This window comes from Equus quagga, chromosome 1 (genome assembly GCF_021613505.1).
Source record: "Equus quagga isolate Etosha38 chromosome 1, UCLA_HA_Equagga_1.0, whole genome shotgun sequence".
Taxonomy (NCBI): domain Eukaryota; kingdom Metazoa; phylum Chordata; class Mammalia; order Perissodactyla; family Equidae; genus Equus; species Equus quagga.
The window spans coordinates 161,013,940-161,034,910 of NC_060267.1; the positions used below are offsets into that span (position 1 = coordinate 161,013,940).

The window sequence follows — 20,971 nt, forward strand, 5'->3', positions numbered from 1 at the left end:
AAAAAGACAGTCCAAACAAGGTCTATAACTTTCAAGCAGTGACTTGGGGCAGCAAGATGGAGTGGGCAGGCTCCACAGGGCTGGCTGGAGGGGGTGTCCTGGAAAGATGGCCTGAGACACATTACCACTGAGTGGAAGGTAACTCATCTGTACATTAAAGATGGCCTCCTGGAATCACTATTTTGAAAGTGCCAGAACTTATAAGAAAAAAAACTTACTTGATAGTCACTCCTCTTTATTTATTTTTTTTACCCTATTATACAGGCATAAGACAGTATATTTAATGAGCGATCCTTCTTTCAGAAATTTCAAAGACCAGTTTGCTACTTAATACAATTTGTGACGTTATTACTTCACAGTGCTTCAGAATCATAAAGTGAGTTCTGACTGAAGTTCCAGGTGATGCAGTGAACATTCCACACAAAGAGGTCTTCCATCAGGTCAGTGGGACCCCCACCACTGCCATCACCACCATCGCCACCATCACCACCACCTCCACTACTGCCATCTCCATCTCTACCCAAGTTGGAGGAACAGAGGCTGGGGAAAAGTGGTAAAGAGAAGGCAAAAGAAGGTAACAATCCCAAGGAAACATGGAAATTAATAGTGCCTTAAGGTAAATTTTCTTCATTTTTATTGGATTACAAATGTAGTCAATGAACAATTGTAATTGCAGTATTCTTTCACCCCACTTTCTTGGTAATCAAATGAAATCACGGCTTCCTGTTGGACTATGTCCACTGAGGAGTGATGCATTCCTCTGAACACTGTATACCCGAGAGCGCCTCCGTCCCTCTCTGTACTCTGCTATATTCTTTGTGATAGTACTTCTCTCTATCAGATGTTATATGTTGACATCTTTCCTTTATTTATGGTCTATTTTTCGTATCACAATATGAATATCAGACCATGCCTGTTTTGTTCACTGCTTATGCCCAGCAAATAAACAGTACCTGGCATATTGCAGATGCTCAAGTATGTGTTGAATGAATGAATGAATGAATGGACATATGAATGATGCATTACATTCTAAGGATGGTTCCATATGAGAGAGAACTGTATTTTGGCTTTCCCTTATATACAGAAAAATAAAGTTCTGACGTAAGGGGTTCTACTCTAGGTCAAATCATAGTATTAGGGTGCCTTTTATATTGTTCCAACAGTTCATCAAGCCTCAGAAAAACTATATCTTTTACGTGAATATTACCAAATAATAACAATTAAAAATATTTGATATACATTTTGGTCAGAAGAGCTTAAAAGCTTTGCCAGCACCCCTTTTCTTTCCCAACTTCTCTGCTTGCCCATCCATTTCCTTTGCTGGGTCCACTTCCTCCTTCCGCCTGCTAACTGGTCATTCCCCTGGATTTTCCTTGGACCTCTTGCTGATATCTCTCAACTGTGAGTTTTTCTGGGTCAGCTTCTAAGGTCTCAGGATACCATTCCTAGCTAGGTGAAGGGTCAGGTCCCCAGCTGGATAGTGTGATGGGGCTCTGTCCTGGGCTCCCTTCTGACCTGTTTAATGCTTTGTATGAGCATATAGGTGACACTGCAAACTCCTCCCCCTCATAGTTTCAAAGGCAGGAAACAAACTTTATCTGTCTCTGCATCTTCAGCACCATGTACAGTAGCTGGCTTATTGTAGGTACCGAAGAAGTGAATAGATACTGATCAAATCTGTTGATGAGACTGAAGCATTTATGAGTGTAATTGATATAATTTGGGGATTTGCCTTAAAATACTCCAGCAAAAAATAAATAAAATAAAGTGGCTAAGCACACAGATGAAATGAAAGTGAAAAATGTTGATAATGGCTGTGCTGTAGTGGTTAAGTTCAGCATGCTCTGCTTTGGCTGCCGGGTTTGTGGGTTTGGATCCTGGGTGCAGACCCGCACCACACAGCCATGCTGCGGTGGTGACCCATGTACAAAAAATAAAGGAAGATTGGCACAGATGTTAGCTTAGGGCAAATCTTCCTCAGCAAAAAATAAATTAATTAAAAAAAATGTTGATAATAGTTGAAGTTGATGATGGCTATATGGAGGCTTATTATACTCTTCTCTCTATTTTTGTGTAATTTTTAAATTTTCCATTAAAAAAAGAGAGACAAAAATTTGTTGGTGAGGCAAAACCAGGAAAGCTTGCTAACGTGCTAGTAGTTCTAGAAGCATTTAGGAGGTGGAAATTTGTAAATAAAACTTTACTGTATGGACAAGGAGCTATATCCAATACAATGTGTGCTTCAAGGAACTGAATACAAATAAGGAGAATGACAGAACACTTCAAACTTCTCAGAGCTTTACTTTTTTAATTTTTAATTACATCGCCATGTGTAAACCATATGTGCAGATTGCTAAAGCCCTTTTGCCTGTCACATAATACATCATTTCATTTATCATTTATCAGTCTTTCCTTTCTAGAAATAAGATTTTTGCATAGTTTATAGGATGAAAATTTTACTGACAAGAATCTTAAAGATATTTACCTATTTTCTAAAGCTGTTATATTATTTTACTTATACATTAATTTTTTGTTACTGTTTTCTAACCATTCATTCATTCATTTTTTTTTTTTTTTGAGGAAGATTAGCCCTGAGCTAACATCCACTGCCACTCCTCCTCTTTTTGCCTAGGAAGACTGGCCCTGAGCTAACATCCGTGACCATCTTTCTCTACTTTATATGTGGGACGCTTACCACAGCATGACTTGCCAAGCAGTGCCATGTCCGCCCCCGGGGATCTGAACCGGTGAACCCTGGACAGCCGAAGGGAAATGTGTGCACTTGATGGCTGCACCACCGGGCCGGTCCCCCATTCATTTTTAATTTACATACATTTCTCAAAGTTTGTTCTATTTTATTTGTCCAGTTTATTATTATTTGTTAACTGAGTAAGATAACCGTAACCAAGTGATAATATATACAATTCACCACATTATATTAATAAATGCACGTTACATAATTCTGAAATACTCAGATTCAGGTTCTGCTGTTAAAAAAAACCCTCTGCCATTGGTTTACTGATGTTTTCCTAATTTAGTTTTATATGGAACACATTTCTCGGTAAGTGTTACAATTTCATGCCCTAATGTAACATGTTTTCATTTGATACAGTTTTCAGTGGCCTTTTCACTTAGGGTAGAAGGAGCAGGCATTTTTTGAGCTTCCCTGATTGCCAGTTGCTTCACCGTTTATCTCATTTGATGCTAAGAACAACCCTATTTGCTTTACAGATGAGAAAGCAAATGCTCAGAGAAATACTTGACTAAGGTCATACAGTTAGTAAGTGAAGGCAGGGTTTTTTTTAATCCAAAGTCTACATTGTTCACAGTATATTGTTTCATCTCTCAGAATTCAAACTTTTGATACTTGGACTTTCAATACTAAGCGGTGACATAGTATTGAGTGAAAATGGCAGATTCTGAGATATATGCAAAATACGACTCCACTTACATTTCAGAAAAGATTACATATACAAATATATTTATGAAATTAATATATTGATATATATTAATAATATATTTTTATTTTAAACTAATAATATTGCTATATTATATTAATTAATATAATTTATATGTATGGAAAAATAAGTAACAAGCTATTAATTACTACTGGGATTTGGCAGTTGGGAGTAGGATGGGGAGACAAGGAGAACATTCTTTCATTTCTACTGTGTATCCTTCTGTATTGAACTGCAAAGGAAATGATTACATATGACTTTTATGCTAAAAGGTATTATTACCATTTTGTCATTGTTACTAAATGGGCTCATTTCTTGTTTCAAAAATCATCAACATTCGTGAACATCTATTATTATGCCTGGATGTTTTCAGTGCCTGTAGGCTCCAGGAATTCTTATAGTTGTAGGCCCCACGGCTTATCACATCTAACACATTAAATGTACCCATATTAAATACAATTTATATATGAGTTGAGTTGAAGTTAACTGGTTTTCAAAATGTTACATTTCATAAGCATTTAAAGCTATTAACTTTGATTTTTCCAGTTTTAAAATATTTTATAAGCAAACCATTTTTTTTCAGGTCTCTAACATTTCCAAAGGCCCTTGCAAAAACCTCATGCCCTAGGAATTGTGCATAAAATGAATAAAAATGGACCCATGTGCTGAGTACTAGTCTAGATCCTTGTGATAGGAAGGAGTATAAGAAATGCTCCCTGCTCTCCAGATATTTATCATCCAGCTCCACATCTTTCTTTCCTCAGCCCACACCTCTTTCCCATTGTAGTCCTAAAAAATTGTGACCTTACTATCAATTCTTTTCATTATTCTGCTTGGTTTTGGCATCTCCCATTCATTTTCTTGTTAACTCTTTAATTAGGACAAAAGTTGATATCGAACCTGAAGTGAGTTTGCTCACCCATTGCGCAGTAAGCCAATCTCTGACACACAGGGGGCAGTGGAAAAAAGTAGGAATTTTATTATTGCACAGCGCTCAGCAAGGAGAGAGGGCAGCTAATGCTGAAATCCCAAACTCCCTGAAAAGCTAAAAGGAAGGGTTTTTATTGGGGGGTTTAGATAGGAGAGGGGCAGCATGTGGCCCTGCTGGTCGGAGCTTTCCCACCAGCCTGTCTTTGGCCTTGAGACTACTTGCAGAGAGAAGGGAGCCCATGACCTTGCTGGTCAGCAGCTTTCCCACAAGCCTATATCTCTCTGCAGGGAGGAGATAGTGAATCCAGGTGCTTGTCATTGGCAGTGTCTGTCTGCACGGATGATAGTGGATTCTGGAGCCAGGAAGCCAGGGAGTAAGCAGGGAATGAGTGTTTTGGTTTTAACCCCATATATGCCGGGTTTATTGTAGGGAAAATGATAGGGTTGGTATCAAAGTGTTTTAAACAGGATAAAATGGATTACAAAAATAATTATGCTCATATTTGAAATAAAATTCCTAGGTCTCAAGTATATACTTTCACTTGCCTGAGATAAAATATTGTGCTTATTTCTCTGAGTATTTGTTCTTAGATGTCTAGCTGACTTTAAGGAGATTTTTGCCTAATTTCATTCAGGCATGCACAGATCAATCACCAATTCATTGAGTATTTACTATGTGTTTTCTGAGGAATCACAGAAAGATGCATCAGAATATTCAATTCTGGGCTATATAAAATTGTGAGGAGCCAAAGCAAATTGCAAAGTTCAGGGCCTGCTTGAAGTGATTTTCATTGTATCATGCCTGGCGTGTAAATATCTTTCATCCCATTTGCAGAGTGTTTTGGAAATCAAGGGAATGGAATATGAGAAAAACAGCCATTCATTCAGACATAGACATTCCACTTTCATGGAAAAGAAAGTCTTTTAGAAAGAAGATGAGACTATCCGGAGATTCTGAAGACCAGGATGAGCAGGTCTGTTTTGAAGCAATCACATTTCCCTGTTCCATATGCAAGCATGAAATTGAGCCATCTGGAACTTTCTTCCATAAAAAGCAACACATAGCTCTGGCCACTTTGGGTTTTCAGTGGATGGGTAGAAAGAAACCAGGGCCTTCAGTAATTGCTATTCAGAGACAGTTTGTAATTACTAAAGTATTGTCATTTTCCTTATTCAGTGAAAGAGTCCTACAGAGCATTAATAATGCTTTTGAGCTACTTTGGAACAAAGAAATACCACAATACTATAAGATTGTTGATAACATTCATATGAGTTCCACATATTCTCAAAAAGTCTGCCATCTATTAATTAAAGGAGTAGCCATTTGTGAAGACAGGAATTCTACATGGAAAGCTAACATGAACGATAAATTCACTGTAGTGAATCGTTTTGGCAATAAACCCAATGTGTGTTTTTTTGGTTTGTTTGATGGGCATCATGGTGCTTCAGCGGCAGACTTGTCTTCAGTGGAACTCCCAGTTTTACTTCTCCATCAACTTTCCAGACTTGATCCTTCCTACCAAATGACCCCTAAAGAGCAAAAAGTAATCGATTCCTTTCACACAGTGTTTAGGGAAGAATACACAGCTATAGAAGACTTTTTCTCTGCCATAAAGAAAAGAGCAAAAGTGTTGACGTGTGAGCATGAGAACATACACAGAGCCTTTGCAAAAGCATTTTGGAGAATGGATAGGCTTTTACGTCTCGGAAGGAAAGAAGTATCCAGGGTTCGATGGAGTGGCTGTTCTGCAGTTACTTGTATATTGGAAGGCAACACTGAAAATCCCCTTGCCAAGAACTGGAGAAGAACCAATGACTATGGTGGTTTGGCAGAGAAGTTCTCTTCCCCAATAATGCCACAAATAATTTCTGGAGTACTACATATTGCAAACACTGGTATGTACATTGAGTAGTGCCAGGTTATACCTTAACATGTTTTATTCCTGGCAGCAAAGCCTCTCATGCTTCCAGAATTATTTAGTGACCTATTATTTAGCGACGACTTAATGCCTAGAATTTCATTGACCAATTTAAGAAATGATCAATAATTACAGTTTAAATGCAGATTGTAGGTACAAAAATAATTGTAATTATTTTTCAAGGAAGCACATATATGAAATAATGTGACCAAAACATTAAATTTCTTTTCTTTTTTTTTTGAGGAAGATTAGCCCTGAGCTAACATCTGTGCCATCTTCCTCTATTTTATATGCGGGACACCTGCTACAGCATGGTGTGATAAGCGATGCGTAGGTCTGTGCCCAGGATCTGAACCACTGAACCCATGGCCGCCAAAGCGGAGCACATGAACTTAATCTCTATGCCACTGGGCTGGCCCCCAAACCATTAAATTTTCTAAATGGAATAGCAATACAGCTGTTGATAAAGGCCAAACAAATACATTACATTTGTTCAGATCTCAATGAAACAAAAAACATTTCCCACACTTCCCTTTTTCAGGAGAATGGAAAGTTCTTTGAGCATTGTTAGTATAGGTGTTCAAACTGGTCAGTTATTCTGATAACTAATCCATTTGCAATAGATTATGCTTGTGCTCACTTGCCAAGTAGCATCAGTTTCACCTTAGAGAAAACAATAGTTCATGCCTCAGTTTTATGGGCATATATTCTCTTCTCCACAAATTTGGCTGTGTTCTTTTCATTTTATTTCAGGAAGCAATTCTTTTGACCTTCAGTGCTAAAGTTCTAGCTTAGGACCTTGCCAATATGGAAAGCACAGAGGTAAAACAGTTTTAGCAAACTTAACATGAGTTCCATGCTAAGTTCCATAAGATGGTTAACTAGGGTCCCAGTACCTCTGTCGTGGATAGAATTATTATTAATGATAGTGGTCACTTATTGACTATTGAATACAAAGTAATTTCTCAGTTAGTTCTAGAAGAACCCTGATATCTAATGATATCTAAGCATCATTTTTAAAGTATACTTGGCATATAACAATGCATAAGCTTAAGGTGTACATGTTAATTTGATACATTTCTATCTTGTAATATGATTGCCACTGTAGCAATAATTAGCATCTCTGTCAGGTTACATAATTATCATTTTATTTTTGAGGAGGATTAGCCCTGAGCTAAGTGCTGCCAATCCTCTTCTTTTCGCTGGGGAAGATTGTCCCTGAGCTCACATCCATGCCCATGTTTCTCTATATGTGGGATGCCTACCACAGCATGGCGTACCAAGTGGTGCCATGCCCCCACCCGAGATCCTAACCAATGAAACCCAGGCCGCCGAAGTGGAACATGCGTGCTTAACCGATACACCACTGGGCCGGCCCCTCATTTCTTTATAGTGGTTGGAATAATTAAGGTCTAGTCTCTTAGCAATTTTGACAATTATAGTACAGTATTGTTCTCTATGTTCCCTATGCTGTGCGTTAGAACTCTAGGACTTATTTACTGATTGTTGCAAGTTTGGACGCTTAAAAATCATCTCTTCTATCCCTCCACCTCCTTCTATCTGCGTTGTTAAGCCAGTTTTCCAGATGAGAAAATGGAGGCTCAGAGAGGGGAGATAATTTGTTCAAGGTCTCAGCGATCATAGGAATTGGAGCTGGAAACCCAGCTGACTGGGTCGTGCTGCCTAGGAGGGAGATTGCTTCTAGAGCCCAAGGAGGCTGGGCCTCGGGGGGTAGGACTGTAGCAGAGATGGCTCCAAACCAGGGCCAGATAATCACAAAGACCGTTCCAATGTCAAGGGCCCAGGAAGTCAGCCTGTTTCTGATCTAGCTCTGATTCTGAGCCCCAAATGATGAGAACTTCAGATGAAGCGATACCAAGAAGCCAAGCGCAATGCCAATTTCCTCGGAGTCTTTGACGTCGTTCAGGCTCTATGGGGAGGTTACGGAGTGCTTCAGAACAGGCCTACTTCATGGACGGACAGTGTTCAGATTTCAGACCAATCTGGGAACTGCCCCATATTCTTGGACTTGGAACCTTTATTAGAAAATATCATTAGGTATCACGATTCTTGTAAACGTAAAGGAGAAATTACGAGATATTCAATAAGTAGACATTATCATTAAATGTCTAATTTACCTGATTCTCTACTTCACAGCTCACTGCTGTTTGGTTGGTTCTAATCTCCAGATCAAACATTTGTTGGATCTAATTTCTAGGCTTACATAATTGTGTCAAACTGTTTTCATTTAAGCATCCTTCATTTTAATAGAAACAAATATGTAGGGAAAAAAAATCCAACTTGTGAAAGTGAGGTCATGATTTATGGTACAAAATTGCTCTTGAAAGAAAGCAATTTAAATGGGTTACCAAAAGTAAATTTTCACACAGATTTATCAAGAGCATATTTTGTATTTTGTAAAACTAGACCAATGATAGCAAGGGAATTCATTTTTCTTGTCTGAAATTTATAAAATACCAGAGTCATCACAACTCTGGAATTTAAAACAAAAAACAAAACCCGCATTTTATAATGAAACATGAGTGCAATGATGAAGTCCTTGAATGTTGAATTTGTGCATATGGAAAAAAATACTTCCAAGCTGACATTCTTGACTTTTTATTCTTAGAACTTCTCATTTATATTGCATTTTATAACTTCTTTTCTTTTTTTTTTTTAAAGATTTTATTTTTTTCTTTTTCTCCCCAAAGCCCCCCCCCGGTTTATAGTTGTATATTCTTCGTTGTGGGTCCTTCTAGTTGTGGCATGTGGGACGCTGCCTCAGCGTGGTTTGATGAGCAGCGCCATGTCCGCGCCCAGGATTCGAACTGACGAAACACTGGGCCGCCTGCCACGGAGCGCGGGAACTTAATCACTCGGCCACAGGGCCAGCCCCTACATTTTATAATTTCTTTTGGTGCTCTCGTACTTCAATTAATCCTCACAGGATAAAACATTAACAAATGTATTTCTGTAGAATACATAATTACACTTTTTCTCTAGCATCAAATAAACCACAAATTTTCCATTTCTAATTAACCACACTAGCTCCTTATAAATGTAAGGGATTCTTATTTGATTCCGTTAAACATATTCCCCAGTACTTTTATTTTTAATAGTTTTATTGAGATATAATTCACAAAGCACATAACTCACTGACGTAAAGTGTACAGCGGTTTTTAGTATATTCACTGATAGATGTAACCATCATCACAGTCCATTTCAGAACATTTTGTCATCTCAAAAAGAAACCCAGAACCTTTTAGCCATCAGCTTCCTATCCTCCTGTTTCTCCAGGTTTAAGTAAACGCTAATCTACATCTTGTAACTATACACTTCCCTATGCTGGACATTTCATAGAAATAGAATCATCACATTCTTTTGTGACCAGTTTCTTTCACTTAGTATAATGTTTTGAAGATTCATCTATGTTGTAATATGCATCAGGACTTCTTCCCTTTTTAGTGATAAATAATATTCCCTTGTACGGATATACCACATATTGTTTATCCATTTTCCAGTTGACAGACATTTGAGTTGCTTTTACTTTTTGGCTATTATGAGGAATGCTGGTGTGAACATTTTACACAACTTTTTCTGTGGACCTATGTTTTCACCTCTCTTGAGTATATATCTAGGAGTGGAATTGCTGGATTGTAAGGTAACTCTGTTTAACCACTTGAAGAACTGCCAAACTATTTTCCAGAGTAGCTGCACCGTTTCACTGTCTTGCTCATAATGTATAATGGTTCTATTTTTTCCACATTCTCCCAACACTGTCTTTTTTAATTCTAGCAATCTTAGTGGGTATAAAGCAGTATCTCACTGTGATTTTGATTTGCATTTTTCTGATGATGAATGACGTCAAATACCTCTTCGCATGTTTATTAGTCATTTGAATATTTTCCTTTGAGCAATGTCTATTCAAATCTTTCGTCCAGTTTTTAATTGGGCTACTTGTCTATTGTTGAGTTGTAAAGGTTCTTTTTATATTCTGGATACAAATCCCTTATCAGATATATGATAAGGAGATGTTATATTTTCTTTAATTCCATGTGTTGTTTTTTCTCTTTCTTGATGTCTTTTGAAACAAAAGGATTTTAATTTTGATGAAGTCTAATGTATCAACTTGTTGTTGCTTGTACTTTTGGTGTCAAATCCAAGAGACCATTGTCAAATCTAAGGTCACACAAATTGACACCAGTGTTTTCTTCTATGAGATTTTTGGTTTTATCTCTTACATTCAGATCTATGATCTGTTTTGAGTTAATTTTGTACGTGTCATGGGGTAGAGGTCCAACTTCATTCTTTTGTATGTGGATATACAGTTCTTCTTTTCCCATTGAATTATCCTGTCATTCTCATTGAAAATCAATGAGCAGTGTAAACGTTTACAGCTGAGATCGTGATTCTATTCCATTGATCTTTATGTCTATCCTCATGCCAGTACCATACTGTCTTGATTGCTGGAGCTTTGTAGTAGGTTTTGAAATTGTGAAGTGTGAGCCTCTAACTTTGTTTTCTTTTTCAATTGTGTTTTGCCTGTTTTGGGTCCCTTGCTTTTCCATATGAATTTTAAGATCAGCATGTCAATTTCTCAAAAAGTTCCAGCTGATATTTTGATAGAGATTGTGTGGACTCTGTAGACCAATTTGGGGGAATATAGTCATCCTAACAATATTAAGTTGTGTGATTAAAGGGACGTATTTCCATTAAAGTTTTCATTAATTCTTTCAGTGATTTGTAGTTTTCAGTGTACAAGACTTCTTGAATTTATTTTGTTAAAATTATCCTTAAGCATTTTATTCATATGATGTTATTTTAAATGGAATTGTTTTCTTAACTTCATTTTTGGATTGTTTATTGCTAGTGTACAGAAATACAATTGATTTTTGTGTATTGATCTTGTATCCTGAAACCTTGCTGATCTTGTTTAGTAGTTCTAACAGATTTGTTGCTGTTGTTGTTGGGGGAGGGTTCTGTAGGATTTTCTATGTACAAGATCACGTCATCTACAAATAGACATAGTTCTAATTCTTCCTTTCTAAGTTGGACGGCTTTAATTTCTTTTTATTGCCTAATTTCCTAGGGTAAAATTTTCAGTATAATCTTAAATGGAAGTGTTGTGAGCAGACATCCTTGTTTTGTTCCTGATCTTAACGGAAAACCATCTCGTCTTTCATCATTACCTATGATGCTGGTTTTGATTTTTTTGTAGATTGAGGAAGTTCCTTTTTATTTTTAGTTTGTTTAATGTTTTCATGAAGGGGTGTTGGATTTTGTCAAATATGCTGTCTGCATCTGTTAAGATGATCACGTAGATTTTTTTCCATTTTTATATTAACCTAGTGTATTACATTGACTGATATTCATATATTAAATCAACCTTGCCCTTCTGGGATAAATCCCACTTGATCACAGTGTACAGTCCCTTTATATATTGCTAGATTTGGTTTGCTAGCATTTTGTTGAGGATTTTTACATCTATTCATAAGTGATATTAGTCTGTGCTTTTCTGGTGAAATATTTGGTTTTGATATCGAGGAGATACTGGACTCACAGAATGAGTTAAAAAGTGTTCCCTCATCTTCTATTTTTTGGAAAAATTTGTGAATAATTGGTATTAATTCTTCCTTAAATGTTAGGCAAGATTCACCAACAAAGCCATCTGGGCCTGAGGGATTTTTTGGGGTATGTTTTTGATTACTAAATCAACCTTTTTATCTGTAAGAAGTCTATTCAGATCTTCTGTTTCTATGAGTCAGTGTCAATAGTTTTTGTCTTTTTTGGAGTTTTTCCATTTCATCTAGGTTATCTAATTTGTTGGCATGCACTCATTCAGAGTATTACCTTATACTTTTCTGTAAGGTTGGTATTAATATCCCTTATTTCATTCTTGATTTTAGTAATTCCAGGATTCTTTTTTGTTGTTGTTGATCTTTTCAAAGAACCAGCTTGTGTTTTTGCTGATTTTCTCTATTGTTTTCCTTTTGTCTGCTTCATCTATTTCCACTCTAATTTTTATTATTCCTTTCCTTCTACTTGCTTTAGGTTTTCTGCTTATTCATTTTCTAGTATCTTAAGGTGAAAACTCAGATTATCAATTTGCGATCTTTTCTCTTTTTTAATAAAAACATTTATAGCTATACATTTCCCTGTGACCACTGCTTTAGCCATATCCCATAAGTATTTTTTATGTTGCCTTAATTTTCATTTATTTCAAAGATTTTGATTTCCTCTTTGACCCATTGGTTGTTCATGAGTATGTTTAATTTTAAAATATCTGTGAATTTCCCAAATAGTCTTCTGTTATTGATTTCTAATTTCATTTCTTTTTGGTCAAGGAACATGCTTTGTATAATTCCAGACCTTTAAAATGTATTGAGACTTATTTAATGGCCTAATATGTGGTCTACCTTGGAGGTTTCATGTACACTTAAGAAGAAAGTATATTATACTGTTGTTTTAGGTAGAATATTCTTTAGATATCTGTTAGGTCTACTCGTTTTATAGTGTTCAAGTTTTCTATTTCCTTATTGATCTTCTGCCTGGCTGTTCTATCCATTATTTTTATTTTTATTTTTTTTACTTCTTCTCCCCAAAGCTCCCCAGTACATAGTTGTATATTTTAGTTGTGGGTCCTTCTAGCTGTGGCATGTGGGACGCCGCCTCAGCATGGCTTGATGAGTGGTGCTAGCTCTGTGCCCAGGATCTGAACCGGTGAAACCCTGGGCAGCTGAAGCAGAGTGAGTGAACTTAACCACTCAGCCACGGGGCCAACCCTGTTCTATCAATTACTGAAAATGAGGTTTTATATCTACAACTATGATTGTTGAATTGTCTCTTTCTATCTTCAAGTCTGTCAGTTTTTGCTTCGTGCATTTTGAGACTTTGTTCTTGGGTGTTTATAATTATTATCTTTTCCTGCTGGGTTGACTCTTATTGCTATAAAATGCTCTTGATCTGTAGTATCATTTTCTGTATTAAAGTCTAATATTAGTATAGCTGTTCCAGCTCTCTTTTGCTTACTATTTGCATGGTATAGGCTTTTTCCTCTTTCCTTTTACTTTCAACTTATTTGCCTTTGAATCAAGAACGTATCTTCTTAAACAGCATATAGTTGGATCTTGTTATATAGTTGGATCTTGTTGTAAGACCTTGACTGGTCTTACAAATTTACCATAAATTTAGTGGCTTAAATAACAGAAATTGATTCTCTCACAGTTCAGGAAGTTCTAAATCAGCATAACCGGGCTGAAAGCAAGGTGTCACCAAGGCAGCACTCCCTCCAGAGGATCTAGGAGGTAATCTGTTACTTGCTTCTTCCAGCTTCTGTTGGCTGCCAGCATTCCTTGGGTTGTAGCCATTCACTCCAATCTCTCCGATCTCCATATCACTCCAATCTCAAAAGTGCTTCTGTAGGCACATTTCCTTTTCTCCTTCTGTGTGTATAGCCAAATCTTCCTCTTATGATTGCATCAGGTTCATCAATCACATTTGCAAAGACTTTGCCATATAAGGTAACATTTACAGGCTCTAGGCATTAGGTCCTGTTATCTTTGGGGCCTTTATTCAGCATGCTACCATGTTTGTTTGTTTATCTGTTTTTCCATTCTGCCAATCTTTGCCTTTTGATTCAAGTATTTATTTCATTTACGTTTAATGTGGTTACTTATAGGGTAGGATTTATGTCAGACATTTTGCTGTTTGCATTCCGCGTGTCTTATATTTTCTTTTATTTCTCTATTCCTCCATTACTGCTTCCTTTCATGTTAAATAGATATTTTCTGGTATACCATTTTAATTCCTGTGTTTCTCTTACTGTATATTTTTAGAATTTATTTTCTTACTGGTTGTGCTGAGGATTATAACATCTTAACTTAAAAATAATTTGGTTTGGATTAATGTCAACTTAATTTCAAAAAATTTATTCAAAATCTTTGCTCCAAATTTCCTCCACTCTCCTCTATATCCATATAATCATACCATTACACAATTACAAGCTTATAAAGTTTCATAAGTTGTTTCATAATTATTGTTTCATGCAGCTTTTTTTTTTTTTACTTTTTATTAAGATTATAATAGTTTACAACCCTGTGAAATTTCAGTTGTACATTATTCTTTGTCAGTCATGTTGTAGGTGCACCACTTCACACTTTGTGCCCACCCCCCACCCCCTCTTTCCCCTGGTAACTACTAATCTGTTCTCTTTGTCTACATGTTTAACTTCCACCTATGAGTGGAGTCATACAGAGATTGTCTTTCTCTATCTGGCTTATTTCACTTAACAATATCCTCAAGGTCTATCCATGTTGTTGTGAATGGGATGATTTTATCCTTTTTTATGGCTGAGTAGTATTCCATTGTATATATATACCATATCTTCTTTATCCAATCATCAGTTGATGGCACTAAGGTTGCTTCCACATCTTGGCTATTGTAAATAATGCTGTAAGGAGCATAGGGGTGCATGGGACTTTTGGAATTGCTGATTTCAAGTTCTTTGGATAGATACCCAGTAGTGGGATGGCTGGGTCATAAGGTATTTCTATTTTTAATTTTTTGAGAAATCTCCATGCTGTTTTCCATAGTGGCTGAACCAGTTTTCATTCCCACCAGAAGTGTATGAGGGTTCCTTTTTCTCTACAACCTCTCCAACATGTTACTTTTTGTTTTGGTTATTTTTTCCATTCTAACAGGTGTAAGGTGATAATCTTAGTGTAGTTTTGATTTGCATTTTCCTGATGATCAGTGATGATGAGCATCTTTTCATGTGTCTATTGGCCATCCGTATATCTTCTTTGGAGAAATGTCTGTTCATGTCCCCTGCCCATTTTTCGATTGGGTTGTTCGATTTTTTTTGTTGTTGAGTTGTGGGAGTTCTTTATATAGTATAGAGATTAACCCTTTATCAGATATATGACTTGCAAATATTTTTTCCCAATTGGTGGGTTGATTCTTTGTTTCAGTCCTGTTTTCCCTTGCCTTGAAGAAGCTCTTTAGTCTGATGAAGTCCCATTTGTTTATTCTTTCTACTGTTTCCCTTGTCTGAGAAGACATGGTGTCCAAAAAGATCCTTTTGATACTGATGTCAAAGAGTGTACTGCCTATATTTTCTTCTAGAAGCCTTATGGTTTCAAGTCTTACCTTAGGTCTTTGATCCATTTTGAGTTTATTTTGGTGAATGGTGAAAAAGAATGGTCAATTTTCATTCTTTTACATGTGACTGTCCAGTTTTCCCAGCACCATTTGCTGAAGAGACTTTCTTTTCTCCATTGTATGCCCTCAGCTCCTTTGTCAAAGATTAGCTGTCCATAGGTGTGTGGTTTTATTTCTGGGCTTTCAATTCTGTTCCATTAATCTGTGCGCCTGTTTTTGTACCAGTACCATGCTGTTTTGGTTACTGTAGCTTTGTAGTATGTTTTGAAGTCAGGGATTGTGATGCCTCCAGCTTTGTTCTTTTTTCTCAGGATTGCTTTAGCGATTCAGGGTCTTTTGTTGCCCCATATGAAATTTAGGATTCTTTGCTCTAATTCTGTAAAGAACGTCCTTGGGATTCTTATTGGGATAACGTTGAATCTGTAGATTGCTTTGGGTAGTATGGACATTTTAACTATGTCTATTCTTCTAGTCCATGTGCATGGAATGTCTTTCCATCTCTTTGTCATCATCAATTTCTTTCAGGAAAGTCTTGTAGTTTTCGTTGTATAGGTCTTTCACTTCACTAGTTAAATTTACCCAAAGGTATTTTATTCTTTTTGTTGTGATTGTGAATGGGTCATGCAGCTTTTTTCTAAATCAGACAGGAGAAGAAAAGCATTAAAAATGAAAATACATTTTTACTGTTTTATATTTACCTATATAAATTACCTTTCTTTCTTTGTATGGATTTGAGTTACAACCTAGTGTTTTCATGTTAGCCTCAAGGACTCTCTTTAGTATTTCTTGTATGGCAAGCCTGCTACTGATGAATTCTCTGAGTCTTTGTTTTCCTGGGAATGTCTAAATGTCTTCTTTATTTTTAAAAGGATAGTTCTGCACTTTGAATATGTCATCCTATTGCCATCTAGGCTCCATTGTTTCTGATGAGACATAAAAACTGTTAATCTTATTGAGTAGCCCTTATATGGTGAGTCATTTTGTCATGCTACTTCCAAGATTCTCTTTGTCTTTGTCTTTTGATATTTTGACTATGATGTGTTTAAGTACTGATCTCTTTTAGTTTATCCTACTTAGAGTTTGTTGAGCTTTTTGATGTATAATGTTTTTCCTCAAATTTGGATAGTTTTTGGCTATTTCTTAAAGTATCCTTTTTGCTCACTTCTCTCTCTCCTCTCCTTCTTAGACTCCCATTATGTGTATGTTGGTATGCTTGGTGGTGTCCCACAGGTCTCTGAGACTTTGCTCATTTTTCTTTTCTATTTTTCAGACTGGATAATTTCAATTTATCAATCTTCAATTTTCTGATTCTTCTGCCAGTTCAAATTTGATGCTGAGCTTGTTATAGTGAATTTTTCATTTAAATTATTGTACTTTTCAACTCCAGAATTTCTATTTGCTTCTTTGTTATAATTTGTATCTCTTTATTGATGTTCTCTATTTGGTGAATTATTGTTCTCATGCTTTCCTTTAATTTTTAGGCACATTTCCCTTTAAATAAATGTATAAGTTTTAAAAAATTTTTGTCCAGTAAGTCCAATGCCTGAACTTCCTCAGGGATGCTTTCTATTGACTTATTTTTTCCTGTGCATGGGACTAACCTTCATGTTTCTTTGCCTGTCTCATAATTTTTTCTGTCAAAAATTGGACATTTAAAATAATATACATGCCCTCCCTTTCCAGGGTTTGTTGTTGCCCCTGTTTGTTTTGTGACTTTCATGGACTAATTCTGTAAAGTCTATTCTATGTCATGTGCAGACACAAAGTCTCTGATTGTTTGGGTATCTTAGTGGTCAGCTAATGACTAGGTGGATATTTCCTTAAATGCCTTGAACTAATCAGTTTTCTGATCTTTGTTGAGGTGCTCTGTGTCTTTGTTGAGGCGTAACTTGTAAGAAATGGCAGGCAATTACAAACTGCCTTAGCTTTTACTTTCTGCTTGGGTAGAGCCTCAAGATCAGTCATAGGTGAGAATTTAAGGCCTTTTCAGGTCCTGGGTTCATGTTGAGCCTGCACATGTGCATGTTCATCTTTTTTTCTAGGAATATGTCTGAGCTTTTCAAAACACCCTACAGATTCTCATTCCTCAGCTTTTTCCTATACATTTTTTTGGTCAGCCTCTTGTCAGCCCCAAACACTTTCACTGCCTCAGGCAGCTGTGATTTTGAACAATTGTTGATCATTGTTTTTGACGAACAGCCTGAGGATAGTTTGTTTGCACTGAGAAAACTCTGAATTAGGTCAAATAATGACAAGGTTTGAGAATGAAGGTCATTTCAGGGAGTTGCAAGATAGTTTGAATAGTGACAATTCTCTGGGAGTGGATTCTTTTAGAGAGGTCCAAAACCACCCTGTCTCCTGTAGTAGCTACCAGACTGTTGGTTTTCATGGCTAGCATTGTTATGAAGCTTTTGGTTTTCAAGACTACTGCAGAGCTGAAGAGAAGTGGTTGGGAGTAGATCAAGATACAAGACCACAAACTCTTCTTATTTTACCTAGTTTAAGTTGTTTTCCTTCAATAATGCTCAGATTTTTGCAAGCCTTTGGTTAATTTCCAGGATTCTGAAAATGTTGACTATAACAATTTTTGCCAGTGCTCTCACTGATTTTATTGAGGAATAGATTGTCAGAGATCCTTACTCTGTTGTTCCACGATATGTTTTAAAAAAAATCTGTGCACCCCCACTTACTCCCCAATTGCATTCTTGACTTATCACACTCTAAGGTTAACCATTATCTTTACCCTAATTCCAAGCAATACAAGGACTCTAAAATACTTTACTTTGTCTCCTAACTTGTATTATATTGTGGTTTATTTTAATTCTATTTAAAAAACTTTACAAGACATTATTATTGGTTTGTACATTTAATATTTGTTTATCTTTAAGCATACATTCACTACTGTCTGTGTCCTTCCTTCTGTCATCTGGAATATTTTCCCTCCTGACTGAAATACAACCTTCATTATTTCTGTTAGTGAGTGTCTGTTGGTGGCAAATTCAGACCATGTGAAACGTTTTTATTTCACTCTTTTTCTTGAAAAACATTCTTCTTGAGCAAAGAACTCTAATTTGACAGGTATTTTCTCTCTTTCTAATCTTTTCTGTAGTCTATTGTTGCTGATAAAAAGATAGATCTTTTTGAAAGTACTCCTTTTCGTTTCTGGATGCATTTAATATCTCTTTGTCTTTAACTGCACAATTTCACTATGATGTGTCTGCAGGTGGATTTTTTTGAATCCTATTTGTGATTTTTTTTTTTTTTTTGGCTTCTTGACTTTGTCTGTTGGTATCAGCAACCACCTCTTCAAATGTTACCTCTGTCTCATTCTTTCTTCACATTCTGGAGTCCTGATTAAGCTTATATTAGACCTTCTCTAGCATTAATATCATTTAACATCCCTTATTTTCCCACTTTTGTGCTAAATTTTGGAAAATTTCTTCACATTGTTCTTCCAGTTCACTAATTCTCTCTTCATATGTGCAAGCCCTTCCATTTTCCTAATTTTTTTTTTTGCTGGTTGTTAATTGAATACTTTTTTTCTACATCTTTTAGTCATTTTTCCCTTGCTCAATATATATATTTATGAGTTTGCTTTATTTAAAAAATATATTACACATTTACTTAATATATTGTATGTCTGATGATTCTAGAATCTAATATCTTTGTAGGTTTGTTTCTGCTCTCTGATTTCTATTGGTTCTTGCTTATGGTGTTTGTTTCATTTTGTTAATTCATTTCCCCTAAAAGTTGACTTAATTATATTATAGTCAGAGAACATATGTTGTATGACTTCAACTCTTCTAAATTTAATGAGACTTGTTTTATGGTGTATCTTGCTAAATGTTCTGTGTGCACTTAGAAAAGAATATGTACTCTGCTATTTTGGGGAGGAGGGTTGTATTAATCTCAATTAGGCCAAATGTTGGCATTAGTGTTCGAGTCTTCAATGTCCTTACTGACTTCCTACTATGTCCTTACTGACTTCTTACTCTATCAATTATTGAGAGGGCTACTGAAGTCTTTGATTATACTTGTGGATTTTTCTATTTCCTCTTGAAGCTCTATTGGTTTTTGCTTCCAGTATTTTGAAGCTTTATCATCATGAAATATTCTTCTTTACCCCTGGAAATTTTTCTTGTTCTGATGTCTACTTTGTCTGATATACTATAGACACTCCAGCTGTTGATCATTGTTATCATGGTATGTCTTTTTTCCATTCATTTACTTTTAACCTATTTTTGTCTTCATATTTATAATGCCCTTATTGTAAGTAGCATAAATTTGGACTTCGCATTTTTATCCACTCTGATGGTCTCTGCCTTTTAATTGGGTATTTATTCCATTTATATTTAATATGATTATTGGTATGATTAGGTGTACATCTATCATCTTGGTTTTCTTTTTTTCCTATTTGTTCCATCTATTTGTTCTATTCTCCCCCCCCCACCCACCTTTTACTATGTTCTTTAGATTTTTTTATGGTTCCATTCTATCTCCTCTGTTGGATTATTAGTTATTACTCTTTGTTATATTATTTTAGGAGTTTATAGTATACATCTTTAACTACTCACAGTCTACCTTCAGGTGATATTATACCACTTTACATAGAGAATAAAATTCCTACAACAGTATACTTTTATTTCTTCCCTCCTAGAGTTTATACTATTTTGATCACATAATTTATATGTACACAATAAAGAAGTTTGTGTTTATATATATAAAACTTCTCTCTATGTATACAATATATAACATACATGTATAATACATATTTTTTAAACATTTGATTATCTTTTAAATAGATTTCAGTAAGAAAAAGTGATACATTTACCCATGTAGTTACCATTCTTGTTGCTTTTTATTCCTTTGTGTAGATCTATATTTGTCTAGTATCATTTTCCTTCTGCTTGAAAACTTCCTTTAATAGTTTTTGTAATGTTTCTTCTGGTGATAAATTCTTAAGACTTTATTTACACCTTTGTTTTGAAAGATATGTTCATTTGGTACAAAATTCTAGGTTGATAGATTCTTTTCCTTTCAGGTTGTTAAAAATATTGCTCCATTGTCTTCTGGCTTGCATCATTTATGATTAGAAATCTGTTGTCACCATTATCTGTGTTTCTTTGTCCATGTTATGGGTTTTCCCCTTTGGCTGGTTTAAAGATGTTATCATTAGTTTTAAGCAATTTGATGTGATTTACCTCTACTTTTTTTCTCCTCACCTTTTTCCTCTTCCTAAGGCATTTCAGTTATGTACTTTAGACCAACTTAAATTGTCTCGTGGCTCCTTAATGCTCTTTTCATGTTTTAAAACTTCTTTTTCTCTCTATGCTTTGTTTTAGACAGTTTCTATTGTTGTCTTCAAGATGACTAATCTTTTCTTCTGCAATGTCTCATCTGCCAAATTCACACCCATCATATTTTTTATTTCTAACGTATTTTTCATCTTCAAAAGTTTTATTTTTAAGGTTATCTTCCATGTGTATACTTAACTTTTTGAATATA

At 35.7% G+C, this 20,971-nt stretch overlaps 1 protein-coding gene across 1 annotated transcript in view; it reads left to right on the top strand.

The window, feature by feature from the left end:
- The first annotated feature begins 593 nt into the window (after nt 1-593).
- PP2D1 (protein phosphatase 2C like domain containing 1) overlaps nt 594-20,971 on the top strand; it is a 28,164-nt gene continuing 7,786 nt past the window's right edge. The window contains exons 1-2 of the mRNA XM_046670676.1: nt 594-616; nt 5,224-6,284. Coding sequence (XP_046526632.1) covers nt 594-616; nt 5,224-6,284 — 1,084 coding nt within the window. The remainder of the gene's footprint in view (nt 617-5,223; nt 6,285-20,971) is intronic.